Consider the following 19,531-nt stretch of genomic DNA (forward strand, 5'->3'; position numbering starts at 1 on the left):
ATCTATCGTGGATCTTATTGGTCAAGCCCCCATTTGTTTACGTTGAAAGGCGTGGCAACGCTGAATGAAGTCGTAGTGGCTTCTCACGTTGCGCGTGTTTTAACCCTTGTCGGGGTGTGCGGCTGACGCAAGCCGCCTTAAAACATATCCAGTAGCTCAGTTATGGTATGAAGGTCATCTGGCTCACACCTGTGTTGCCTAACCGGCCTCAAACAGTGCGTAAATATTTATTAAACAGTGAATGAGTCTTTAAGACGGGTTAGAATAAGGAGGAGCTTCCACATGACGTTTTTTTTTTCAAACCTTCCAGAAATATGAACAGTAAAATGATCTTCCCTTGCTCATTATCATACGTGGGAACCCCCCGTCGCTCCGTGCGCGGCGATGGTTCGTGGGGGGATGGAGAAAGCATCCCCTCGTCTGGCGCGCTGCCAAACCATCAGCTTAGTTCACGGACCGGGTTCAATTGATGAGGCGAAGAATGGGCGCACTCACGCAAGGGTCTCCGCTACAATAACACCACTGTTGTGTGTACATACATCAGCGCCCACTGCCCAGTAGGAAGTGTCACCTGCCGCCCCAGCAGCCCCTGGTACCTGGTTTCTGCGTTGCATCTCTGATAACAGAGTCACGCTGCTGTTGCAGTGTGCAGCAGTGGGTTCACAGAGTCCGAGAGGTCAACAAGCCATAAAAACATAAACTATTTAGTAGCATTCTTCATCATGGTCTCAACTGGGAGTCATTCCTCATGTTATCAGCACTGTATTCAGTATGGAGTTAAAGTTTATTGTCCTGTTTTTAGCTTTGATGTTGTTCTTATTTTTCATTTTATTATATTTCTTTTTGTTTGCCTCCAATATTGCATTTGTTGTTAGCTCTGTCTTGGTTTTTGTGTTTTATGTGATTTGGCTGCTGTCCCACTGCAATATCTATCTATCTATCTATCTATCTATCTATCTATCTATCTATCTATCTATCTATCTATCTATCTATCATGCATTTTGATTAACTGTGTCTTTTAAGAGTGGCATATGGAATTATATAATAAGCAGGAAATGTGAAAACAGGGCAAAATATGTTTTATATTTTAGATTTTTAAAATGAAGACAGTGTGCCAGAGTCATTTTGCTTTTTATTGTCAACCCATGGTCGTCTCCCACACACCTGTCAAACTAGAACTGTGCAAAAGTCATTTGCTCTTTGATATTTTGGATCCTTCAAATGACAGCTTTGCACACTGTTGGTATAATGTTTTTATAATTCTTATAAAAGTAAAGGAAATGACTGACAAGTGTGCCCAAACTTTTGACTGGCACATGAATAAATGCTGAAAAGAAATATCTAAAGGTGGTATTGAGAATCAGTAAATTGTTTTGTTTCCAAATCCCAAACACATTTTCAAATACATACCTTTTTTTCTTTTTTTAGCATAAGCCCATCATCGAGCCTAAAATATGGCCAGAACAGATCATTAATTTAAATACATTAATTTCTTTTTTTTTTTTTTTTAAATGATAATACTGAGCTTCACTTTGAAAATGTGGTGAAAGTGCAAACTTTCAGGCACTATACTGTGAATGAATTGTCTGACCAGGCACAACTTTTTGTATATTTTTTATATTTTAGATCCACGACTGGGGTGGCAGCTGTAGTTACAAGGCATCTGTTATGCCACCCCTCTAAATCTGCCCCCAAAAGTGTCGCCTTGTAATTGTGTGTCATATTGTGTACATACAGGATGCAGATAATGGAACATGTACTGTACAACTTTATTGTCATACTGATAATGTCAAAACAGCCCTGGAAAGGATAAATGAGTCATCAGGGTATCGATTGTAGTGTTTTATACCTACAGTGCAGATAAATTCAACCTCTTATGTGTCACCAGCTTCAGTGTGACCTGGGCTGACTTTACTAGAAATCATGCAATTTTTTAAAAACAAAATCAAACTTTTCAAAACAAAAGCATTAACATTAAGAAAAAAAAAAAAAAAAAAAAAAAAAAATCAAAGGAAGAGAATGAGACCGATGTGATAAAAGAACATCCAAAATAACTTGTCCTATTTTTACTCATGTATTAATAGGCATTCTGTGAGAATATAGCAGAAAGTGCATGACGATCCATCTGGAGAGTTCACTGGAGTTCAAATGATGAGGTGATACAAGCAGCATGGAGTGTAACAATCCGGCGTGCTCACTCACCCAGACAGACATGACTCCTTCATGGACATCAGTGATCTCTGCAGGTCACGAGTCATTACTGCATCACAGGGCATGCTGTGTTGAAACACTGGAAAATCTTTGAGAAGACGACGCTGTCCTCTACTAGTCCTCAAAAGCACATTTAAGTGTAATTCACACAATTTATAATTGTAAATAACATCGTCATTAAGACCTGCCTACCATTATTTAAAAATGATTTTGAAGGTGCATAATGAAATGATTTGAATTTACGTCACCCTCTCCTTTTATTTCTTAATGTGAACTTCTGAGTGACAAAAATGCTGCAGTTCTTCAGAAATGAGAGCAGAAGTCAAAGACTTCCCAGAATCAGTCTGTTGGACAGATGTCAGACATTAACAGTTATATAAGTTGAAGTGTCTTCTCATGCAGGAGTATTGTTATTCTTTCCATCCACACACCACATCCAGCCGGCCGGTCTGAGTGCCAGTTTGATTTTGCACTATGCTGACCTGTCCTGATTATACTCTACAAGGTCAGTTTGGCAAAACCCAACAATGAGACACTGTGAAATACTAAAATAATCACCTACGTCAGCTGCAGAGTCTAATTTAAACATCTCCAGAGGTGGCAAAAGTGAACACATTCTTCACTCAAGTAAAAGTACAGACAATATAAAAAATAGACTGGTAAAAACAGAAATACTTATTAAACTTCTTTATCAAAGTAACAGTAATGTAAAATGTGTCTATGTGTAAGTGTGTGTAAAATAAATGTCTCTAAAGGACATTTCTACCAGCTGTTTCCGTCCAAAACTACCTGAAGTTCACCTTTTCTCCATGGTCAAATTTTGCATGTTTTCATCTTATTGAGTTTTTTGTGATGATTTTGTTGTTACATCTTTTACGTGTTTTTCATCTTGTTATCTCTCTTACACTGTTTTTGTCTGGTTCTGTCTTTTCCAATGTTTTTGTTGTTACGTCTTTTATGTGTTTTTCATCTTGTTATCACTCTTACAGTTTTTGTCTTGCTCTGTCTTTTCCAATGTTTTTGTTGTTACGTCTTTCACATCATTTTTGTCTTGTTACATCTTTTATGTTTTTTCATCTTGTTACATATTTTATGTAATTATGTCTTTTCCATGTGTTTTGTTCCATCCACTTAGGCTGAAATCAGTCTTGATGTTGGGAAGGCAAAGCACAATGATGCAAACTAAAAAGCAGTAATTCCCATCAAATGCATTAAAACTAAAGCAACAAGTCTGTTATGAAACTAGGAATAGAAATTGCAGATATGTGTGTTAAAATGTAAAGGTAAAATATTGTCAGAAATTAAGCACTCAAGTAAAAGACAGCTACCTGAAAAATCTACTTAAGTACTGTGACTAAGTGTTTGTACTTAGTTACTTGCCGTCTGTGAACATTTTTATATAATGTGATGAATGTGTTGGTGGGAGCTGTTTCTCCAGTAACTTTTGAAATATTTAACTTTTTAAAGCTACGTATGTGTGTGCCTTTCAACATTTTATCATGTTTCTCCCTCATGTACACCAGAGGTTGAGCAGCAACGGTTAGTTTTATTTTACTCAGTATCTTAAAAGGAAGCTCTTTGCATGTAAAGTGGTTGTGCATTTGATAAACAGAGTTTATGGCAGCTTGAAGGTTTGCACAACTTAACATTTCTATTGTGTGCTTAATTGTGCATATGTAAATTAATTTTACATTAATTCTTTTTAAATGAACACTTGAAGTCAATACTGTTATAATTATTTGTTAGGAGTTATTTTAAGGAGGTTTTCTTAAGAGTTTGGTTAGCAATGGGCATTAAAATGTTTGATTGAACATTTGATATATTAAAACCAGTATTAAAGCATATTTTAGAGTGTATATACTTACAATCATGGAGCCCCATTAGGTGATACTTGTGTGACAACAACAAACAGCACATACACAGTAATATTCTTAGTCATAAGAAAACAGAAACATTGTAAAAATGAAAAATTTGAGAAAAAACTACATTTTCAAGGAAACTTACCTAAATAGATTTGAGTTTTTTGAGCCCAACTCAAACTCCTAAGTTCTGAAAAAGTTTTGCCAACTAATAAGGTTTTGAGATAATTTACTTTTAGTCTTTGGGTTAACTTGAATCTTTCAGTTTTAGAAACTCCCCCAAAAATTATATTATACTTTTCACTGAAGTGAAAGTGAATAATGGTTAATAATTTCATATGATCAACTGGAACCATTTAATTTTCAAACACCCAAACAATGACAAATCTGTTTATGGGATTTCTAAAAGTCAAAGATTAAAGTTTATCTAAAGAAGAAAAGGATTAGGTTACAGATCAGCAAAACTTTGTTTACTTTAATTCAAAACTCAAAAATCCACTGAAGGCAGTTGCCTTGAAATTTAAAGTTTTCTTTTTTTTCAGTTTTTCAGTGAATATATATCAAGTAACAAAATCAATTAAATACAAAATAGTGGGAAAAAACCTACTTACTTACTTACTTTCTGGAGCCCCTTGAAAGTAATCAAAAATGGGTCAACTGCGCCCCCGTGTGGTTAGAGGAAGAGCGCAGCGGACAGTGACACAGCAGGAGGCGGAGGGGGGCAGTGAGCCAGACCGGATCCTTCATGAGGGAAGAGGCCAGGGACAGCCAGCCAACCCCGGCTTCTCTTCTCTTCAGTGATATTATTCTGTATTGCAAGCCAGGGAGCCCGAGCAGGGGGCTGTGTTAGTGTTCATAGGATGTCCCGTCATGAAGGTAAGACCACACTTCAACGCAGACCTGTAAGCAAGTCGGGATTTGAGATAAAAACGTTGACAGAGCAGCGCTAGCTAACGTTAGCTAGCCGAGAAATTCTTGTTTTGCAGCCCATCCTAGCTAACGTTGGCTAGTGTTAGCAGCAAGGTTGCAGTGTAATTTCGTGGGGACGCATTATGGCGGCCATAAAATGTGAACCTAATCCAACGGAACTTGCAGTTGACGTTTATGTTTCAGAAAATGTACACCAGTAAGCGTTAGATGACCCAAACAACGCTGACATGTAAACGGAAGAAGCTAGTTAACGTTAGCTAAGTGTGCTAGCTAGCCTGCAAGCTAACTGGTAATAGGTTATGTAGGTTAACGTTGATGAGGGTAGTGTCTAGAAGAGAACCCCAGACCCGCGAACGATCTCGCGAGAGTGATCACTCTAATCTAAACCATGATCTTTACTAGCCCCAACCTAGTGTTGTCTGTCCCCAAACTTAGGTAGATTTTAACCACAGTGCTGTTGCATTATAAAGCATAGTTAGAAACACAACGAAGAAACAACGCGCACAAATCTCGTGAGAGCTTCACAAATCTAGGGTTTCCTTCTAGACCCGACCGTTGACGAGCTGGGTAGCAAGGGGGAGTGCCGAGAATAGGAAACACAAGAGAGCAGCCAGTCCCAGATTGCGTTGCGGGGTCGAAGCTTGTCATTTTGTTAATGTTAGCTAGTTTTAGCCTCCTTCCTGGTAAAAGTTGGCTTGTATATTTCAGTTCACAAGCTAACGTTTAGCAAATCAACATTCACCTCGTCCTTGTGGTCAACCTTGTTGAGCTTGAAGTTCGTTGTTAGTGTCAAGTAGACGTCAGTATACATTGTCAGTAGATGTTTCAGCTCATTAACCGGTTAAAAGTTGAGTAAGGTGAAGTCTCCAGAAGCTGCCTAGCTTTTCAGCTAGCAGATAAGCTAATGGTGGCTGGTTTATTCGTTAAATGGTTTGCCAGCAGCGAAGGTTAGTCGGGCCTGAGCGGCCTTTATTTTCCATGCCTGTGTTGTTGTTGTTGTAAACTTTACTGTCAGTAGTCATCAAGTTATTTACGTCTAAGCTGTAGCAAAGTGGTTATCGTTACTGTCATTAACATATCTGTAACAGCTAGTCGTCAGCCGCTGCACAGCAGGATCAGGTTGGCACTGAGCTGTTACAGCATGCTAGCTATGAATGGAGATAAGAGGGAGTTTTAACAGCCTGTGTCATACAATACACTGACCGAGACTGCACGACTGTCCTAGTCAATCAAGGACTTGAACATAGGGGTCCCGTCGCTTACCCCATGTGACACATTAGGTTAAACATCGTAAATGCAGTGATTGAGTAAATATGGTGATGGTGATGGATTAATGAATGAGTGGGGTGTCGTGAGTGTAGATTTATCATAATGCCACCGACTTGGGTACCCACAGACCTTAGACGTATACTCATATTTCACAGGTGCTTTATTTTGTCATTACAGTTTCCCCTAACTGTGTAATTAATTAGTTACTAACAAAAGCATATGTTATTTTCTATTTCTGCTTAAATATGTGCTTTTTAACAATACAATTTTTTCAGGTTTAAGACATCACAATATCAGAATTCTGTTTTGATACGAAACTAGTATAAATCTGCAAAAAAAAAGGATATTTTCAAAAAAGATTTCTTTCAACAAACTGCACATGGCATTGGTAGAGAAAGGGGCACGGAACACTGTCTAGTTTTGCTATGCTGCAAGGCAAATTTTAGTGCATATTCATTTTTATTAAAATTTCAATATAAAGGCATTTGAAGGGGTAAAACACTGGTATAGCAACCGTATGACTGGTAGCTATCACTGTACTCTTATTACTAGGACATATTTCACATAGTAAAGAGGTATTTAAAAAGCATTTATTGTGCAAAACATAAATACAATTAAATACAAAACCCTTTATCAGTATATCAAGTATTAACACCCCTTGTAACTGCTATTGTCTGACATAATTTGCAGATTATCCTTTTCTGCTTGTTGTCTCATCTACACTTTTTTGGTGAAGTAAAGTGTGGGCTCTACCAGTCAGCATGTTATAATGATATAGTCAAAATTCATACCGTAGGACAAATTCATCGTTTATACTTCCACACCTAAATCAGACAACACAAATAAGACAACAACACAGACTTCCAGTCCATCTCACCTGTGTCCCTTCACCACAACAACAAAAACAAATATATAACCAAACCAACAAAGTACAAAACATACAGCAATTACAGTGCAATCCAGTACACTGCCACAGCTATGGTTGTCAAAAGTCTCAAAGTGTTGACACTTTTCAGTACCTTGTGCTTTAAACCAATACAATAGCAGTTAATTATAGTATTGAAAGAAATGAAGGTAAGCTAAAAAATGATTTTAGTAGTTGTGTGATCTCAGTTCAGTTTTCATTGTCCTGCCTGAAATTTGGCTTGCATCATAGTGTTAAGTATTCTTTTTGTTTGTGGTATTGAAAGAGGCATCAAGTATTTTTTCTTTCTTTTCTTAATGCCAGTGTTTTATTAAAGTTTAAAATTCTGTTATTGTGACATCTCTGGTATCACGACAAGTCTAGCTCTCTCGCCACAGCACCACTAGAAGAATTTGATCAGTTTTTTGTCATTTTTGTGATAATTGTCAATTAAAACTTAACATTACTTTACACATATGCTGTATTTATTGCAGACTATCTTATTGGATTGCATTATATTTTGCAGGTGTTCATGTTCTGTCCACCATGTGTTCATACCTTTCAAGAACTTTCATCAACACAAAAATGTTGAGCAGCAAGCTCAAAGTAGAACAATGCCAGGCATTTGCACAATTTGTTCACCCTTTAGCAGGATATCCAACCAGATCTGTATAATTCTTCTAATTAAAATGCCACTTTTCACAACCATTTAATTAATTTATTTCTTTGTTTATTTATTTACTTTAGTATTTTGATTCTCATGTCATGTCTTATCTTCCTTCCTCAGGCGTCAGCTGTGATGCATGTTTAAAAGGCAACTTCAGAGGTCGACGATACAAATGTTTAATTTGCTACGACTACGATTTGTGCGCATCATGCTATGAGAGTGGTGCAACCACAACCAGACACACCACAGAACATCCCATGCAGTGTATATTAACTCGAGTCGACTTTGGTAAGTAGACTTCATATTCACATCAGGCTCATTATGGGCAGAGTGCCTGTCCAGGTGGTGAAAATATAGAAAGTGTGAATTTGAACCTTATGAGCTGTCTGTTATTCCGTGTTAGGAAATTTGTTGTTGTGATTACTAATGTTTGTTAACGCTTTATATCAGTGTTGTTGATAATTAACTGACAACCAGGTAAGAAAATACAGGTGCTGAATGCAATGTGTGAACTGCCTTTCTACAGTTCAGTTCTAAGATTAACCCCAAACCAGAAACACAGTATCTATAAACTGATTCGCATAGTGGGTAGTCACCTGAATGCTCGTCTGAGTCAAACATTATCTTAAACTGAGAAAAGAAGAACATGACTTAATGTGCATTTGATGAGGGAGTGTGTGTACAAGTGCATTTGGTGTGATAGGTGACAGACCAGATGAAAGACTGTCAGGGCAGAAAATACCAAAAACAAAGAGAATGAGTAACTTTATTAACAAATGATCTGGAATTCTTATTTTAGGTTGTCAAACATGGCACAAGGATTTCTTTTTCTTTTAAAATATAAACAAGCACTGCATGGACACCAGTTACAGTTAATCAAGAATTGCCATTTCTTGGCATGTCATTATTAGACTAAACCTCTAATATGGGCACTTTTTGAAACCTTTCTTCAGTGACAAAAAGCCTCGCTGCACAAGTAAAATTGTACACCATCTTTTGCTGGCACTGGCTTTTGTTTTCAGATAAGAAGGCTACTCCCAAATGGCTTAACAGTGACTGATTTGACCCAGACAGCCTGAGGAGATTTTGTGAGTGTGTTACTGGGCTTCTAGGTTTGATTTATCTCATCATAAATAAAACATTTTGTAGTGGCAGCGATGGGGATTGAGATAGTCCAGTCCTAACTCGAAAACACTCAATGGGAATTAAGCTATACTTATTATTGGTAAACTTGACATTAAAGTTAGGGCGTGGTATGATCTCATCTCTTCTATTTAAATGATGGTTTTGATTCAAAGGACCATTTCTCTTGGGCTTGGTTGACCACTTTTGTGACTAATTCATGCATTGGTGCTGAGAAATATGTTGGTAATCAGCCTTTCACACATTGGAAATGTTGTTTTACAGTATGTTGAAAAGAAGATACAAACTGTTGCTGTAAACACAGCAGCAGGTGCAAGCACACAATGAAGTCCTCTTTTTTGTTGCGTTTTTTGTGTTTGTATTTTCAATGTGGATTTTATGTGGATCTTATTTTAACATACCTCAGTTTGCTTTTTCAAGTAAGAAAATCTGTTATGAGAATCATGTGCTTGATTCTTTGTAAATGGACTGTTGTAATATTGGCTGCAGGTAAACTGTAGACAGGCATCTTATAGATGATTTTATATGCAGATAATGAGGCAGGCTAGGAAAAGTGCTTTAGAAAGTGCTTTCTTTAAATGTGTTATCGATGTTTTCATATTAACAATGACTATGTGTCATGAAAGGATTCACTTGTATTGATGAAACCAGAGAGAATCATTACTAGATTCTGCAGATCCAGTCACCTCTATTGAGCATTTGTGTCACTTTCAGCTGTTTCAGTTGTACAGCTTGCAAATTACTTTTGGTTCAGTCTGACTGCTGTCATCAACCTTGTTTCCAGCTATAAACCTTCACTATCTTGCCTGCCTAACACCAAATGGCAGCTAGACAAAGGTAACAACTAGCTGGTGAACATTCTGACCTATCAACAAAGCATATCAACTGAAGAACGAGATATTTCATCCACATGTTGTGAAGACCAAAATGAAGCTAGTAGGAAAATGAAAATTGGACTTACATTCATCAGTTTGACACAAATGTTTCTCCAAAGCAGCACTAATAGTGCTTTGTGCATGCTGGATGTGTAAATACCTAACTCTTTGCTAACATAATCGCCATAACAAAATTTTCTCTGTTAAAACGTTGTTTGTTTTTTTCTGCTTATAATACATCAGGGTTGTGTTAACATTTTGTTTCAGTATCACCCAGGAGGCAAAATATTACTTAATGCAGGTTTAAGTAAAGTCAGGAAAGCCAAATGCTTCACTGTCATTAAATGGACTGTTGTAATGTCACCCACAGGTTAGCGCTGGTTGTAGACAGCCTACTTGCAGGTTTTATGCAAGAAAACTTATGAATCTTTTCATGTAATATGGAATTTAAATGTTGTTAAGAAGAATGTGTCTTTGAATTGAGCCTTAGTTAGTAATTAATCTTGTCCAGGTGGCCTTTAACATGTCTTAATGTTGCATCACAAGTAAATATTCCCTATGAAGCTTTAACTTTTTGTCATTGTCAAACTCAACTAAACAAATCTTTCACCAGTGGCCACCTATCTTGTCATCAAGATTTAATACACAAGTTTTTATAATTTATCCATGATTCTGTGGCAGGTGAGATAAAACTTTGGTTCCATGTTGGAGAAACAGTGCAATCCCAGCACCTGGAATGCAGGTGCTTGAAGTAAAAACGCTGACATTGAATGCCCTGTCCATCTTGGTCCCCCTCCAGACCTGTACTACGGTGGAGAGGCGTTCTCAGTGGAGCAGCCCCAGGCCTTCACATGTCCCTACTGTGGCAGGATGGGCTACACAGAGATCTCCCTGCAGGAGCACGTGGCTGCAGAGCACACAGAGACCTCCACAGAAGTGGTAAGTTGGTGCTGATGCTTCACACACAGCCACCCGTGAAACCTTGACCAAACATTTGCACAGATCTTAGAAACCTGGAAATATTGACATTTGTGTTGATGTTTCCCTGCATGCCTCAGAATTTATTCTCAATTGAGAAAATTGAATCAGTGTCCCCCTTACATGAGAATAAGCTGTAGGTTTTGAAAGCTTGCTGTAGTATATGCACGTTATTTATTGTCCTGTTTCACAACGCCACAGTTGAAGCCTAGTCAACTGAAAGTGATGTCAGGTAGACTGTGCAGCTCTATTTATAGATGCTCACAGTTTTTCTTCTGACAGCAAGAAAACGCTGGTTTGAGCTACTAAGAAAGTCTTGGCCATTGCACTGTACACTTCTCATTACTGCTGACATTTTCCATTTCATGACAATTATTTAGTGTTTTGGTTTTTTTTTTGAGTGGCATTCTTCCTCTCAGACAACACCTGATTTTCATTAATTAAGAACCATATGTAAATCAACTTGTATATTTTTCTTGAGCCCATTATAATGAAGTGTGTTGGAGTGGCACATGTAAACGATGTTGTACAGATTGGTGAAATATTGTCCATACTCTGAAATTTTTGTTAGTTTTGAAGTAGTTTTAGTCAATTCAGGTATACCAGTTTACCACTGTGTCACTTACACCACTATTAAAACTTAATTAAGTTACTTTGAAAATCCAAGACTATGTTGTAGGAATGCTCCTGTGAGCTCTTTGCTGAAATATTGTAGAATGAATTACTACCATTGAAATGTTTTATGCCCACCACTGTGACCTCAACTGAGTCAGTCTCATAAATCACAATTGCCGATCTGAAACTATGTATGGCTGTGACGATAACTGCATAACTGCATCTTTTTTCTTATATATCACCCCAAAAATCAGCCAAAAAAACAACTGGCCATTTGTTCAGCCCATTATAAATGGGTGATCACCCAAGCCCTACAACTTGCTGCAAAAAATTAGTATTGAAAGCATTTCAGATATTCAGTATCAATATTTATCAATATTTCGACAACAGTTATAAGTAAATGACTGTCAGGGTATCCAATTAATGTCCAAGAGTGAATAATTCAGTTAGTGACTCGTCTTCCACTGCAGCAGACAGGCAGCAAATGTTGAGAAAAGTATAATGAAGTTCATGATCAGAAATCGAGATGAAACAATAATCAGTTTGACGATAAAATGTGATGAAATGCCAGATGATTAGTATTAGCGTTTTAAAATTTTAATTATCATGATAACTGTGCTTGATTTTAATGCTTTGAAAAACTCACAGAAAATACTGTCGAGCATCAACTGAAGTCAGCAACATTTCCCCAGACACAGGAACTGCAATGTGGGTTTGTTTTGGGGCAATGAAAACATTGACAACACTAACGACGTCATTCCAAATCATTGAGAGGTCTTCAAAATAAAAATGGAAAAAATTATTACAGTATGTGTATCTACTTTTTGAACATTTTCAGTTCAATACAGTGATAATGATAACCATGATAATTTTCGTCACTATAATGGTGACATGAAATTTTCATAATGCTTTAATTTCTAATCATAAATATTGTTTCAGTTTGTCACGTTATGTGAGCCTTTAGTGTATGACAGTGAGTCATTGTCTGTTGAAAAAAAAGGAGATTTTGCAGATCCATCACCTACCTGGTTGAGTACATCACCACTGGAAGTCAGCGTGGTTAATTTCAATTGAAATCCTTTTCAATACAGGAACCAAATAAAATCCCATGATGCTTTTCAGTGTTTATGGTTCAACAGTGCAGCTCATTCTGTTTGGCAGCTGACTATCAAATTGTCGATGGTAGAGCTTCCACCAGCAGATTTAATCATCAACTGTCAAATATTTAAAATGAATTCTGAGTTTTGACACGTTCAATGCAGGGCAAGAGCTTTCCTGAGATTACATCTCATGTTCCAATGCAGCATTTGTACAGTAGATATTTACCAATCTGAGTGTTTGTTCAGGAAGACTGAGCACCAACTGGTGAATGTTGTGTAGTGAAGTGTGCTGAGATTAACATGTATACTCTCTCCCCCTGTCCTCTAGATCTGCCCCATATGTGCAGCACTGCCAGGTGGCGACCCGAATCATGTGACAGATGACTTTGCTGCTCATCTCACACTTGAACACAGAGCACCCAGAGACTTGATATCCTTTTTTGAAGTAATAGATTCCCATCCACAGACATGACCATAGCCTGACTGCAATATTGCAGTCATTAATATGAAATAAAAGAAGTGTTGAAGTTGTTTCAGTTGTGTGAAGAGAAGCAGAGATTTCAAAGCTTCTGTCTAGAAACTGTTCAGATATTTATGTTCATGCTACATGAAAGAAGCAACCCTGTTCATGTCATCCAGATCGTTTTTTTTAATTTTAAAGATTAGTGCACCAGGGAGGCATCTGTTCACTAAAACTGACATTTGTTGACATTTTGCTTATCACATTAAAGCCTTGTATGGTAGTTTTTCAAATCACCAGGGTGGGTGAACCTATATTTAGTGAAAAATCCGAATATCAAAATGTGTGTTAATGACGCCATGGTTGTTATGCTTTTAATAAATTAATTATGTCTCTCAGGCCATTGCAAAAAACTCAAGTAAGGGGGCTTGACTTTGACTTTGATACAGCTTCTTTGTCAATATAAAATCTGCTAAGTATTAGTTTTATTAATTCAGTCAAACCAGGTCACCAACTCAGTTTTTAGTGCCACAATAATCCCTGGCTTTATCTTGCCTTACATTAACATGTTTCTGAAACATTTTACCAAATGAGGTGTACAGATTTTAGATGTAGGAAAAAGCACTGGTATCAGGTTGGTGCTTGGAATTGCAACATGCGGTGAGATGACGCACATTTCTTCCAACTGCAGAAGGCACTAACAGTTGGGGGCACAAAAAGTAGTAGTGTGCCAGTAGAAGTGAAGACTGCAAACAATGTAAACAATGCAGGCAAAAAAAACTGTGTTTTATTATAGAGAAGCGCAAACATGGTTCTGTTTGAAGCAAATCAGTTGGAAAGATTTCAACTCAAGAAGACAATTTTCTACAAAAAGGGTTCTGATCTTGTCTTATCTGTTACTTAATTGATCATTGGAACTTGAGGCTCTGTTGAAGTGTATTAGTTGTATTATTTTCCTGAAATTTACACTCATCTCCTTCATTCCTTTAAGGTTGAAAATTTAGTTAATATAGGAATTAACCTACATGAATGAGTGGAGTTCTGTCCACATATATCCAAATCAGCATTTTCAAGAACTTATCTAAGGCAGTGAGCATTAAATTTAGGTATTTATAAAATTATAAAGGTTATCATAATGATTACGAAGCGTCTAAACGGCAGCATCTGCTTTTGCCTGTCAGGAATCAGCTGAACTAGTCCGTGTGAGTAAGCTGCACTCTAGGATAGACTCACAGGACTGACGACAGCAGTCTGTATTTATAGAGTACTTTGAATAAGTGCTGTGGAGAAAATAAAAGATGCAAAAATTTTGTTAAATGAAACGGACAGAACAAGTGCATCCTGACCTCTACAAAATAGGGCCATAGCTTTTTTTGTGGGCATAGCCAGTGTGGTGTCTTGTGCAAGGCAACATGAGAGCAGCATGCAAATATTTTAGCAGATTGCAACTGGTTCAGAAGTGCTGTGAGTGTTTAGAAGAGTAGCAGTGACATTTTCTGTGCTAAAACTAGGTTTATGAATTTGTTGATCAACAGAGAATTAATCATTGACAATTTTGATTAGTTAATTATTAAAGTAATTTTTTGTAAAAAATTACAGATGTTTGTTGGTTCCAGCTTTTCAAATGTTTGACAGCATGCTAAATGTATATCTCTGTATTTTGGGTTGTTGGTTGGGCATCAAAAGCATAATGAAGATAAGCAGTTTGGGCTCTGGGAGCTAATGATAATCAATAATGATAATGTCAACGATAAAAATCATGAGCTGTACCATACATTATGCTCCTGATGTCTTCCTTAATTGCGAGCTCCACGATGAGTCCAGTGGGGTGCGGCATGTGAGGAGGATGTTTCACCCTGGGCGCGGGCTGGGGGGCCCGCGAGCCCGCAGGTCCAACATGCACTTCACCAGCAGCACCACAGGGGGGCTCTCCACCAGTCAGAGCTCCTCACAGAGCTCCAACTACAGCAGAGAGGCCATGGACCCCATAGCAGGTGAGTCACATACACACACATACAGAGCAGGAGTCATGGTTACATGGTAAACCCATGCTGACATGTATGATATAAACAGAAGGAGAAGCTGATGTAGGTCAGACCCCCATGAAAAATCTTCTTGTTATTAGAACAGTCAGGCAGAAAACAACTCCTTTCTTCTTGTGGTTAATCTCAGTATCATCCAGCTGCAACTGCAGGAGGTCTGACGCACAAAATACTGGTGCTCAGTACTAAACTAGGCATGTGGCACACATAAATACACACATTTAATAGTTGTCTTAATATAAATTGTTTCTCACAGATAGACAGATAAATTACCTGCAGTAGCAGAGATATACATGTCTGTGTTTCCATGTTCACTTAAAGAAAAACGACTGGGTAGTACTGTAATTTGTGGGCAGCATTGTAGCTGTGGCAATTCCTCGTTTATCCTGTTCCCAATTTTAATCCGGTTCAGTGCCTGGCATTTGCCATGTCAGCTCCAGCTGTGCCATAATGAGGGTCCCTGTTCAGTCGGCCTCACAAACAGGCCAGCAGCCTCCTCTCTAATGACCTGCTACACCTGCCCAGCCGCTGACCCGACCGGTCGCGTTTCAGATGGAAAACCTTACTGCTGAGGGTCTTCTGTGTGTCTTCAGAATAACAATGCCGCACTTTTGATTGTGGATCAGAGGCTGAACAGCAGTCTTGCTAGATTGTTTCTCTACACTGTCACAGTTCTGTGACCGTTTAGCTAATGAATGTTAGTTTTTAGGGATAAACGGTGTGACCGTTCACCATTTACTCTGCCAGTAAATGAAAAAAATATCCCCATGCCATGACTTTTTAATTCATAATTTTGACTTTTCTACTCATAATTGTTGCACTTTATCTCATAATTGATGTTCATTCATTCATAATGGGGGGTAGTCATAATTCTGAGTCATAATTATGACTTTCTACCTTTTGTAATTTAGATTTTTTTTTAACAAACTAATTATAATTTTTTAACTCAGTTATGATTTACCATGGAGCTATGTTTTTTTCTTTTACTTGGGAAAATGAGGTTCCATAACACTGGCTTTCTGAGAGACCACTATTCTTTACACTACACAGTGTTTATGGAGTGGAGATGGTACAGGTTATTATCACGGGAAGGAACTGACCAATTCTTTGCTCCTTGTTGTACTCATCATTTCTAACATTAACCTCTTGCTGTTTCCATCCTGATCTTCTAGAGCTGTTATCCCAGTTGTCGGGGGTGCGGCGTTCAGCGGGCGGTCAGCTCAGCTCGGGCCCCTCGGCCTCCCAGCTCCAACAGCTTCAGATGCAACTCCAGTTGGAGCGTCAGCAGGCCCAGGCAGCACGTCAGCAGTTGGAGACGGCCAGAAACGCCACCCGGGGCAGTGGCCGAGCCAATGCAATCCTCAATACCAATTCAGCCGCCGCAAACCCCAACCCCAGCACCAACCACAATACCAACCCCAGCCCTAACCCGGGTCCAACTGAGTCCAACACACAGCATAATGCACATAGCTCCCAGTTTCTACTCAGCAGGTAGGACTTATTTTTTGCATCATCTTTAAGCTCTTCTTGAATTCTCTACTGTCACCTGATTTGTAATCCATCTATCTTCTTCTCATTATGAACTGTTAGCAGTGTTAATTTTCATCAAGTTATTCATCAGTGACATTAACACTGACCGTTCACTGATGATTCTCTCACATTGAAAAAATGGTTTATTTTGTTTTTTAACTCCATTATAGGACAGGATAACAACATAACAAAGACAAGACATACGTCACAAAAATTTCATATCAAATAGTCACAAAGGATATGTAAAACTATTTTATTAAAGGGAAGATAAATAATGAATGGATGAGTAAAACAAAATTAAATAATACAAAATGATAATAAAAATAAAATAAAAATTGGGCAGAAACAACATCAGTGCAGACAATCACATCAGGGTAAGAGGTATCCTACAGATGATCACCAGCAAAATGGCTCTATGCTATTTTTTCATTTTTAAATTTAGTTATTGTTTGTATTCATCAAAAGTTAGATACCTTTGCCATTTCTGGCAGAGAGCAAAGGGGGAAAAAGGTCAGTGATCATGTACAGTCCCCTAAAACTGTAAAGCAGAACTCTCATGGTTTCCCGTTGTCATCACTTTGTAGCATATCGCACACACTGATGTTGCAAGAAGTTGAAAGAGACCCACATTTTTTCAAAGGTTTCACCTTTCATTTTCAGGATATAAGTTATTGAACCTCTCACCTTTGTCTCATTACTGCGCAATCTCGCCCCTGCAGGCTGAGCGAACCGCGGCTGTCTGAGGCAGAGCGGCAGGCTTGTGAGGCCCAGTGGGCTGACAGGAGCCTGTTTGTGACGGAGCTGCTGCTGTCCACGCTGCTGCCCGATGAGGACGCCTCGGCCTCCTCTTCCGAGGACGAGGACGACTGTCACGGCTCATTGCGGAATTTCGCTGACTTCGAGGCCATGGGCTGTGTTGAGGTCATGACCTTGGACGTGGCACTGGAGAACCTCAACCTCAAGGAGACGACCCCAGCTACTACCAAGACGACGAAAACGACGACTAAAACAGCACCTACGAAGAAAGAGCCTCCCGCTCCGCCCCTTTGATGACATGGCCACTCCCTCCCCTCAAAACCACCATTGTAACTGGCCGACTGCGGAATCGGTCCAACTGCCAATGGATGACAAAAAAGACTGCAGTTCTTTTTGGCTTTGTTTTATTTTTTTCTCAGTGATTTGTCATTTCAGCTCTGTCGCTCCCCACTCGACCCCCATGTTTATTACGTTGTGTACATTGAATAAAAGTAGTGAGACGAGAGAATGTGAAAGCAAGCAAGCGTGGTGGGTGCGTGAGAGAAAGAAAAATAACTATATAAATATATTATAGAAAAATCTATATGAAAGTTGATAATCAATTCCACATAACCCGTGTTTCCTCTAGCAGATGAGCAAAGCGTAGTTAGCCTTTTTAAGAGACAAACACGTCACACACTCACCCTGGGAGAGGAGACAGACAGAAACCTCTCCGATAAAGACGCTGCTGTGTATTTATAGTTATTAATTAAAGAAGTGCTTGGATGGTTTACCACAACTTAAGCATGAGCTTAAAAATCACCATGTGCCCATTTTTAACTGCACAGTCACCAGACGGGGAGGTCTTTCTCTTTTGTTCAGACACCTGAGTAACTGTAAATTAACGGTGCTGCTGAGTGCCACCTCACTGGCATCCCTGCACCACACACACTCACACACAAACAGACTGATGGCTGCGTTTGGTTACATTCATGTCCAGTCTCAAACCCCTCCCCTTGTGTGACATCACCTGTTTTGGGTCATGTGACCTTGCTTTATATCGACTGTGGGCACTTTGGTTTTGAATTGCATATCCAGTGTCCATTTGTGTACACTACAGATGCTCTACATAAAGGCGATACACAACTCGGAGGCAAACAGAGATGAAACAGTCTCTTAAGTGCAACCATTTTCAGGCCTTTTCTAACATGGAAGAAACACAACACATACGGTTGTTTGTTTTTGTTTTTGTTTTTTTTCCCTCTCTTTTACAGAAGACCAGATGCTACTTTCTCAAGCTTCCCGTGATCTGAAATTAATCTTCTCTCCATTACTCATGAATGCAAAGATTACTTATGTGACTTGAAGGAGAGAATCCTGTATTGCTCTTATCCATTAATTTCTCTCAGTCAAAAAGATCTTTGTATGCCTCCACTGCTACCTGAAGAAATGCAATGTATGTTTTTGGCTCGGCGAACAAGCCAAATCACAGGGTAAACCTTTCAGTTTGGAGGACAATAAAAATGTTTTGGATGGAAATGAACTAACCCAATCCTGCTCCCTGGTTTGTGTTTTTACTTTTGTTTTTTTTTTCTTCTCAGTTGCTAACTTCATGGTGAGCATGTACAGCATTATGGTAAAAATAAACACCTATCTTACAGGTCAAGTTCAATCTCAATTAGTCTCCATGTGCTCCTTCATAGCAGCAGCAACATCAGATTAACATGCCAGACAAAAGTACAGAAGATTATGTGGACTAAAATTAAGGATGATACAGGAAAACAAGAAATATCTCATTTAAACTTCAGGAGTACAACACTGATTCACTCCTATAAAACATGGACAAAAATATATTCACTTGGCTTTACCAGGTTTGTCCCAGTAAACAAACTCTGAAGCGAACTACGAGAACTGCCCATTGGTCTGACAACTCATTATTCCAAAACACCAATATACTGAAAAATGTCCCAATGGACCAAAAAGCTGTTTATCAAACAGCTGAAAATACAATGGAACAATGGCATGACGCCCAATCTACTGCTAGCAATGTTAGCACTGATTGTAGCTAAGGTGCTGTTTAACATTACAGCGCCACCTGGAGTTCCAGAGTCGTAAATGTGAAAAGCACAGTATAAGACTCTTTCCTTAGAGGTGAATGATGACTCTAAAAATATCAAGCGTCATATTTGCAGCGTCTCACTGTGAACATTTAG

General features: G+C 38.6%; 1 protein-coding gene across 1 annotated transcript; it reads left to right on the forward strand.

Moving 5' to 3' along the window:
- The first annotated feature begins 4,787 nt into the window (after positions 1-4,787).
- Positions 4,788-18,870, forward strand: LOC146320380 (E3 ubiquitin-protein ligase KCMF1-like). The gene is made up of 7 exons (XM_084728619.1): positions 4,788-4,946; positions 7,961-8,128; positions 10,658-10,797; positions 12,880-12,981; positions 14,825-15,005; positions 16,226-16,544; positions 17,303-18,870. Exons 1-7 carry the CDS (start codon positions 4,931-4,933, stop codon positions 17,631-17,633), a joined length of 1,257 nt encoding a protein of 418 aa, XP_084584745.1. The 5' UTR covers positions 4,788-4,930; the 3' UTR covers positions 17,634-18,870.
- Positions 18,871-19,531: the final 661 nt, after the last annotated feature.

The sequence above is a fragment of the Lutjanus erythropterus genome, chromosome 10 (assembly GCF_056507025.1).
Source record: "Lutjanus erythropterus isolate fLutEry1 chromosome 10, fLutEry1.hap2, whole genome shotgun sequence".
Taxonomy (NCBI): Eukaryota; Metazoa; Chordata; class Actinopteri; order Lutjaniformes; family Lutjanidae; genus Lutjanus; species Lutjanus erythropterus.

Excerpts from the sequence above, each read along its gene's own strand:
- LOC146320380 (XM_084728619.1), top strand. Across the intron at positions 8,129-10,657 it reads ATTAACTCGAGTCGACTTTG|ACCTGTACTACGGTGGAGAG; the intron begins GTAAGTAGACTT and ends GTCCCCCTCCAG. Across the intron at positions 16,545-17,302 it reads TCCCAGTTTCTACTCAGCAG|GCTGAGCGAACCGCGGCTGT; the intron begins GTAGGACTTATT and ends TCGCCCCTGCAG.